The sequence below is a fragment of the Sarcophilus harrisii genome, chromosome 6, assembly GCF_902635505.1.
Source record: "Sarcophilus harrisii chromosome 6, mSarHar1.11, whole genome shotgun sequence".
In the NCBI taxonomy this organism is placed as follows: Eukaryota; Metazoa; Chordata; class Mammalia; order Dasyuromorphia; family Dasyuridae; genus Sarcophilus; species Sarcophilus harrisii.
Genome location: NC_045431.1, coordinates 235,775,968 through 235,784,411, shown reverse-complemented (window position 1 = coordinate 235,784,411; position 8,444 = coordinate 235,775,968). Strand labels below are relative to the sequence as shown.

Here is an 8,444-nt window from a genome sequence, read left to right as displayed (position 1 = left end):
TCTTTTTTGTTTGCAAATTAACTTGCTTGTACTAAGAACTTCATCAAAAAACATGAGCATTCACTTTCTTTTTGTGATCTGATTTTTCTTATGCAGCAAGAGAATTGTATAAACCTGTTTCTACATATTGGATTTAACATCTATTTTAGCATGTATAACACATATGGGATTGCTTGCCATCTAGGGGAGAGGGTGGGGAGGAGGAGAAAACTTGAAACACAAGGCTCTGCAAGGGTCAATGTTGAAAAATTATCCGCGCAGATGCTTTGAAAATAAAAAAGCTTCATAAAAAAAAGCAAAGAAACACGAGTATTCCAGCATTCAAAGAGCAAAAAAGAAGAGATGAATTTTAAAGGGAAATAGCAAAATGGGACGGCTTACCCATCTCCTGAGCCTTTTTTTTCCTCTGTCTACACAGAATCACATTGAGTCCCTGGGCACACAGCACATCTTTCCCAGACTGTCCTGGGGTGTCCTGTCATGCATCCAGATGACTGATCCCTTAAGACCTTATAGTATCAGCCTCTGTGGCTCTGGTCTCACAATTCCAGCTTAGTTTTCCCATTAGCAGGATTTAGGGTCCCAGTTGGCCTGCTTTTCTGAGAGATCCCAGGCTCTCTTCTGCTTCTCTTTCCACCCCAGTAAACGCAAGCGGCTGGGTCTGAAGAGACTTCACAAGAAGGCCTGTCATGTGCAAAGGGATGAGGCCTCTAGAAAAACTCAGGAGGGAATTGCTAAGAGGGAGAGTTATCCCAAGTTACTCTTGGCTCCATAAGAGAGTATAGACTTTTTCCTCAATGGATATAGAGGCTAAATGGCCACTTGTCAAGTCGAGTCAAGACAATAAGTATTTATTAAACACTTACTGTATGCCAGGCTTGGTAGGTACCAAGCCCTAGGAATACAAAGGAAGGCAAAAGATAGTCCCTGCTTTCAGGGAGCTTAGAATCTAACAGGGGACAGAGAACATGCAAACCACCATGTACAGCTAAGTAGCAGACCCAAAGATGAATGAGAGGTCATCACTAGAGAGAAGGCATTAACATTAAGGGGAAGGGCTGGTGGTGGTCAGGGAAGGCTTCCTACAGAAGAGAGGGTTTTTGTTGAGACTAGAAGGATGCCAGAAAAGAAAGTCAGAGGTGCCTGATTTCTACTCATATTCATGAAGTCCAGTGAGCAAAGAAAGAAATTTTCAGTTCCAGTCATGAGGGACAGCCCATGAAAATGCTTGGAGTTGGGAGAACCGCCAAGAGACTGGTGCTGCTAGAGAGGAAGGTGGAAAGGGACTGGAAAAGGAGGAAGGAGTGGGTTATGAAGGGTTTTGAAGATCAAACAGCATTTTGTGTTGAATTCTGGGGGTAATAGGGAGCCACTGGGGTTTACTGACTAAGGGGATATCAGTCACATCTGGGCTTTGGAAAAATTGCTTTAATGGCTGAATAAAAGGATGGTTTGGAGTGGAAAGAGACTTAAAACAGGTAGATTCCCTCCACACACACCCCCACCACCCAGAAGTTATTGCAATAGTTCAGGCATCAGATGATGAAAGTCTGCACCAGGATCGAGGGAGTGTCAGAGAAGAAAAGGGGAGGGGGGGGGGTGTTCTAGAAATGCTGTAGAAGTGAAATCAACCAGAGGTATTGCAGAGGTGACATCAACCAGAGATGTCACAGAGGTGAAATCTACCAGAGATAAAATCAACAAGAGATGTTGCAGAGGCAAAATCAATCCAAAAATGCTGCAGAGATGAAATCAACAAGAGATGTTGCAGAGGCAAAATCAACAAAAGATGTTGGAGAATCAAAATCAATAAGAGATGTTGCAGAGGCAAAATCAATGAGATATAGAGACCAAATCAACAAAAGATGCTGCAGAAGTGAAATCAACAAGAGATGTTGCAGAGGCAAAATCATTAAGAGATGTTGCAGAGGCGAAATCAACAAGAGATACTGAAGAAGTGAAATCAACCGGAGATGCTGAACAGATGAAATCACAGATATTGCAGAGCTGAAATTAGCCAAAGAAAATGCAGAGGTGAAATCAACAAGAGATGTTGCAGAGCTGAAATTAGTCAAAGATATTGCAGAGGTGAAGTAAACAAGAGATGAAATCTACCAGAGATGAAACCAACAAGAAATGTGACAAAAGTGAAATCAACAAAAGATATGATCGAGATGAAACTGACAGGCCTTGGCACCATCCTGCACTGTGGGGTAGGTTATCTAGGAGTCCAGGATGGTACCTGGGGTAGGCTCAGGGCTAGAAGGATGCCGTTGTCCACCCCAGCAACAGAGAAGATAGACAATCTCCCTAACTCAGCTATGGGTTTGAGGACAGTTGGTTTAGCCAGTTTGCTGAGATGTTTTTGCCAGGTTATGGTCACTGCATACAACATAGCTTCTTGTAGCCACAGATGAGAGATGGGTGAAGGTAAACACCAAAAGGTCGATGAGCAGCCCTGAAAAGGCCTTGGCAAGCCCTCACACAAGAGGAACTGGTCCTCCCTTAACTTCCCTCAGCAGATGAGAACAACTTGTTCCAAGGGCCGTGAAGCAGGCGCCGTGGAGCGCTTCATCCTGGCCCATCATCAGTAGCCGTGACTTGTTTTACTACTCAACGTCAGTGACTCAGAGTGAAGCTGATGGCTTTACGCTCCCTAGTCTCACTTAAATCTAATTCCCACACAAGTCAAGACATGACCCTATGGCGTCTTGGTCCTCAAAATGAAAGACAGTGTAGGGGAAAAGATGGTGAATTTGGTCACGGAAATGTTGCGTTTCAGATGTCTGTGGGACATCTATTTGGAGATGTCCAGTTAACGGTTGGAGATAGGAGACTGAGGATCCTCAGAGGGTTGGACAAAGAGCTTTGGCTGGTATATTAGGGCTGGGAATGCTTAGCAGGACTACATAGCCCCTGAGGGCCCTCCAAACTCCCCCAATTTATCATTCTGTCACTCCTTGGCCTTGAAATACAGGACAAATTGCAGAGAAGGCCTTGACTGAGGAAGGGAGGGAAACTTCTCCACAATGCTGGAAGGGTCATGAGCTCCCCTCAGATTCTCATTCATAATGTAGCAGGATACCAAGAAGGTGGTAAAGAGGGGATACAAAGGGACCCATATGGCTTACCGTTTCTGGTGACCTGAGGGCCAGGAGGGTCTTGCCTCTTATTTTCACTTAGTCCCAGTGCTCCTTAGCCCTCATCCACCTTGCTCTGACTGCAAAGACACCAACGGCAGCTTTTCTGGAAAGGGGCACCTGAAATACACTGAGATGTTGGTAACTAGAAACATTTTCTCACCGAATTAGACAAAAGCTAAGAACGATGAACGCGCACTAGGTCTGCCTCTGGATCTGGCCTCCACTTCCAAGGCAATACACAGATGAAAAGTTCCCAAGGGCAGGGGTCGTGGAGCTTCTCCCATATCCCCAAGCCAGAATGTATACAGTGTGGGGGCTAGCTTCAGGAGTCAGTCCATCCTTTCCTGGAAGATAAATTCAAACCAGACTCGGTTCCTTCCAGAGCACTGCTGCTTCCCCCACACACACACACACCCTGCCCAACTGTGCTGAAAAACTGAGGGTCTGAGCCCTCAGAGCAATCAGCCTGATTGCCTGGAGATGTTGGCAGCCCCACTCCCCACACTGCGTCTTCCTGACAGCCTTTGGATTAATGCCCCTTTATTAAATGGAATTTCTGGGAAATCCGCCCCCCGGCCCCTGCTCCTGATTGGCTCAGCAGAGGGCACAGTGCCAGCAAGGCACTTGGCAAAGCTGACTCACTTTCATGCTTAGCACCCCTGGCCTTCCTCCTCCAACTCCTTGGAGAACCCGCACTAAAGGGATTACAACCCTTTAGGATGTTCATCGATAATGGACTCAGCTGCGGCCCGTGGCCCCTTTGAGTGAGCCATGGCACTAAGCCCAGCAGCAAGCTTGCTGGGGGGGGCTGACAGTGCTGGCAGCCCCCAGGCCCACACTGACACACTCCACTGTGGGGACTCGGGTCCCGAACCCCAGCTCCCAAGATCCCTTTCTCTACGCCTGAATCCTCTACCTATTAAGGGGGGAACCTGAAGTCCCTTCTGAAGATTGGGGTGGCAGGAAGGCAGGTGCGCAATCGTCGGGGACGGTGGGTTCCCCTCTCTGGGGGTCTTTAAGCAAAGGGTCAGAGAACCCTTGGTGAGGGTGGGTTGTTCTCATTGTCCTGTCCAGCTCCAAGACCGTGGGAACAAGGGTCCAAGGGCAAGGAAAAGGTGAAGCAGACCAGCAGACACCGGGGCCTGAGCCAACCGGGCCCTTCTGCCTTCAGTGTTCTCCCCTGCACAGCTGAAGTCCCCGGGCACTGACTGCCTGCAGCAGGGGGCACAGCAGGGGTGGGCTGACATTCACTGACCAAGTGCCAGGAAAGCCTGGCCCCGTGAATCAGGGCTTCTCTCAGAGAACAGGCCTCCTCTGTTGTAAGCCTGGGGGGAGGGGGAGGGAACAGTCCCTCTTTGGCCCCAACACGGGGGTGGGGACCTGGGTCCCAGCTCTGCCCCTCTTGGCTAAGCTTCCAACAGCTTCCCCACGTTCCCCTCCAGGAAACCCCTTCCCCTCCTCCACACCTGCCTGGGGCCACCCTCAGAGAGCAGGACTTGGACTCACTCTGGGACTAAAACCCCCCCCTGAGGGCTGAGGATGGATGCTCCAGGCCCTCGGTGCCCCCCTCTGGCAGGGCTGCACCCTCTGTCCCCGTGTGACCCAGCCAAGCTGAAGAGGGGCTGGTTTTTCCCAGTATTGTCCACGGCCAGCAAGAGAATGGCCGGGGACGGTGGGGTCCCTTCTCGGGTCTTTAAGCAAAGGGTCAGAGAACCCTTGGTGAGGTTCTCTCCGGGGCTGAGGGAGCCTGCTGAGGCCGAGGCCCTTACCCACCTGGCCAGGGAGACACCAGAGGCCCAGACTTCAGAGAAACCTTTTATTGTCTTCACAAGGACAAAGCAAGCCAGAGGCCTGGGGGAGGGACGGACAGCGAGAGGCTGGGGGCAGCGAGAGAGGCCGGCGCATTCCCTTTCCCTGCTTGTGCCGGTCAGGGTTTGCTTTGGATCCCTTCCACAGGAGCTCCTTGTCCTGGGGGGCCTGGGGGAGGGGGGTGGGGCAGTCAGGCGGGTACAAGAAGTGGGGCATGGGCAGGGGCAGAACGGGCCTCCAAGGGCTGGAGCTCGGAGGCCGGAGAGCCCCGCTCAGGCTTCCTCGTTCTCTTCCTCCGCAGGCCCCTTGGGCCGGAGGTGCTCCCTGCTGCGCTTTTTGCTGCCATGGAAGCCCACGGGCTCGGGCTCGCTGGGCTCCGGGTGGGGGGCCTCCTCCTCCCCCATGTCCGCATCCTGGGGCTCCTCTCGCCCCCTGGGGGGCTCCTCTCCCTCCCCCTCTCCCTCGGGACCCCCCGCCGAGCCCAGGTGGCCCAGCGCCACCGGCTCGTCCCCCGGCTCCCTGAGGTCCCCCGGGGGCCGCTTGCGCTCCCCGGTCTTGGCGGGCTTGGTGAACACAATCCTGCCGGCCCCGCGGCTGGAGGGGTCCTGGTTGAAGGAGGGGGAGCAGGTGTCTGGGGGAGCGGGGCTCTGAGCCCCCGCCCGCCTCCTCAGGTCCCCGAGGAACTCCAGGGCCACGGCGCGGTTGCTGCGGTCGCTGGTCTCCGGGACGTCGTGCAGGCTGTACTTGGTCCAGCGCTCGGGGTGCGCCACGTAGTCGGGGAGCGGGGGGCGGCTGGGCGCGGGCGCGGGGGGTGGCAGGGGCCGCTTGAACGGCTCCCCAAGGGGCCGGGCCGCACCCTCCAAACCCCCGAAGATGCTGTGGCTGCGCAGGGAGAAGGTGGGGCTCGTGCCGCGCAGGAGGAAGGGCCGGGAGGGCGCCGTGGGGGGCTGCGGGGGGGGCTGCGGGGAGTCCCCCTCCTCCTCCTCCTCGTCCGCCGCCTCCGTGTCCAGGTCCGGCCGCTCCCCGGGGGCCAGCGCCGCCGCCAGCCCGTCCTCATCGTCCGAGTCCGAGTCACTGAGCGCGCCGGCGGCCCACGGAAGCAGCCCTACCGAGGCGTCGCCGCCCCCTCGGCCTGCCATCACGGCCGCCCTGCCGACGCCTGCCTCAGTTTCCCGGCCGCGACCCCTCTCCTTCCCGCTGCGGAAGGCGGGCGGCCCGGTCCTGGCTCGGGCCTCTGCGGCTGACAGGACGCCGCGCTAGTGGGAGGGGAAGGGAGCGGAGCCTGTGCAGATGGGGAAACTGAGGCTGAAAACAGACACTCTCTGACCAGGGTCAGTCACAGGGAGGGAAACTGAGGCAGGGCTGCTCCGGGCTCGGCCCCAAGTCGTAGACCTGCCTCGGCTAGAGCAAGTCTCCCCAGGACGGCAGCCACCATCTTGGGCCTCGAGGATGAGATGGCCTCGCCCTCTCCCGCACGGTTTTCTGGGAAGACGAGTCCGCGTCCCCCAAGCACAGCGGCCATCCCGGCCCGAGGATCGTCCAAAGGAAAACGACAACCCCCACAATGCAACGCTGGTGATGTCACAGCCAGGGATCTTGGCACGTGACCTGCCGAGAAAGCGAGGCCCATGGCCTTGCGCATGCGCTTTGGCCTCCGGGGAAACGTCCTCGCGCAGCTTCCGGATAACGGCTTTTCGGTGTTGGGGCGAAGGGGGAGGGGCGGAACGAGCGGAGGATGCCCACAATGCCTCGCTAGGCTGGGGGAGGTGTGGGTCGTGGCAGCGCTTCCGAAGTACTGGAGTGCAATAGCTCCGCCTTCTGGAGCCGCCCAGGGCTGCATCCTCCCCGCCTCGCGGGACGGGGAAAAGAGACCTTGTGCTGGGATGATTGACTATCCTTTTTTCAAAAAAAGGAAACTGAGGTCTGCACAGGGGGAGGGGAAAGAGGAAGCGGAAGGACTGAGGAGAAGCTGGGATCAGGGGGAGGAGCTGTTCTAGGCCCGGATGTTTTCCTCTGCGCTCCCGCCTTTCGGGAGCTGACGTCACTCGCCGTCTGAGCGCCTGGAGGGGGTCCGGCGAGAGCACACACTCGGCGGCCCCGCTGGGACTGGGAAGGGGCTGAGGAGTGAAGGAGGGGTTCAAGCCGCCCTTTGAGTGGGAGGGGACTTGGAATGGAGAAATGGAAGGATTCTGACGTCACCTAATACAACCCCCTTCCCCGACAGATGGGAAAACTGAGGCACGGAGATATTAAGTGACTTGGAGTCCGTAAACTGTGCGGCCACAAAAAAAAAAAAAGGAGGGTGCCCTGTGACCGCTGTGCAATTCCCCCCCTGCTCAAACGCGGCCCTGACGTCAGCCCTTTCAGCAAACTGCTGTGACTCCCCTTGGCCTCCAGGATCCAGCATTCGAAGAAACCTTCCTCCCTATGACTCCGGGGTGCTCCGCCTGAACCCCGCCTCCTCCTTCCCCGGGAGGTCCAATCCTTATTTACACATAGCAGGGACCGCTGTGGCCAGCATACAGTAGGCGCTCAATGAGCGCCGGCACCTCGGCCCCACCTTTCTCCCCTCCCCCTGCCTGGGCGGGCCTCGGCAGCTGCGCCCGAGCAGCCACAGAAAGCCGCGGGAGGCGGGACTTAGCCAGGCTTCCGTCGCTCCATTGGCTGGCGGGCACCGCGTCGCTACATTGTTGCCTCTTGCTTCCGCCCCAGGAGACGGAGACGGTGGGAGGAGGGATTGGGATAGAAGCGGCCTGGGGGGAGAGGAGGGGAGGGGAGCGGAGTCTCGGGTGAGGCTGGGAGAGGGGCGGGGCCTTCTTGTAGTTACTGTAGCCCCTTCTTGTCCTCAATGTAACTCCTTGTGGTTACTATAGCCCCTAGTAGTTACTGTAGCCCCATCTTGTAGTGACTGTAGCCGGCCCCGTGCGTAGAAGCCCCGGGGCTGCCCCGCCCGCCTCCCATAGGCCCCCAGCTCAGGCTTCTAAAGCGGGGTGCCCAGAAGCGAATGCGGGGAGATCGCCTAGGAGATCTAGCGCCTAGGAGAGGCCCTAGGGACCGGCACCTCCTTGCTGGAAGCCGTGCTTCGCTGTCTAATCCCGGCGTTCCAGGCCTTCCCAGCCAGTGGCGCCGATGTGCCCCCATTCCAGCCTGATGGGGAAGACTGAGGAAGTGCTTGCTCCTCATTCCCCCTCCCCCCATCCCCCATTCTCCAGGCCTCTCTGAAAGCCCGCCCTGCCCCCCCTTCCCACTGCCCCGGTCTGGAGGGAGCTGGCTTCCCAGAGACCAGGACCGCGTCCTCAGTCTCCCTCTCCCCATCAGGGAGTCATCATTGGGCAGAAGGGCCCGAGTCCTCACTGGTGCCCCCCCACCCCCACCCCATGCTGGAGAACCCGAGGAAGGACACAGCGGGGTGGAACAAGCCCCAAACTCGCTCCTCTGTGGCCTCAGTTTCCATTTCTGTAAACGAATCCTGGGCAAAATTTCTCTGGTTTT

At 56.4% G+C, this 8,444-nt stretch overlaps 1 protein-coding gene across 1 annotated transcript; it reads right to left on the bottom strand.

The window, feature by feature from the left end:
* Window positions 1-4,945: 4,945 nt before the first annotated feature.
* On the bottom strand, window positions 4,946-6,516 carry TSSC4 (tumor suppressing subtransferable candidate 4). Its single transcript, XM_031942561.1, has one exon. The coding sequence runs from the start codon at window positions 6,089-6,091 to the stop codon at window positions 5,225-5,227; it is 867 nt and encodes a 288-aa protein (XP_031798421.1). The 5' UTR covers window positions 6,092-6,516; the 3' UTR covers window positions 4,946-5,224.
* Between the last annotated feature and the right edge of the window lie 1,928 nt (window positions 6,517-8,444).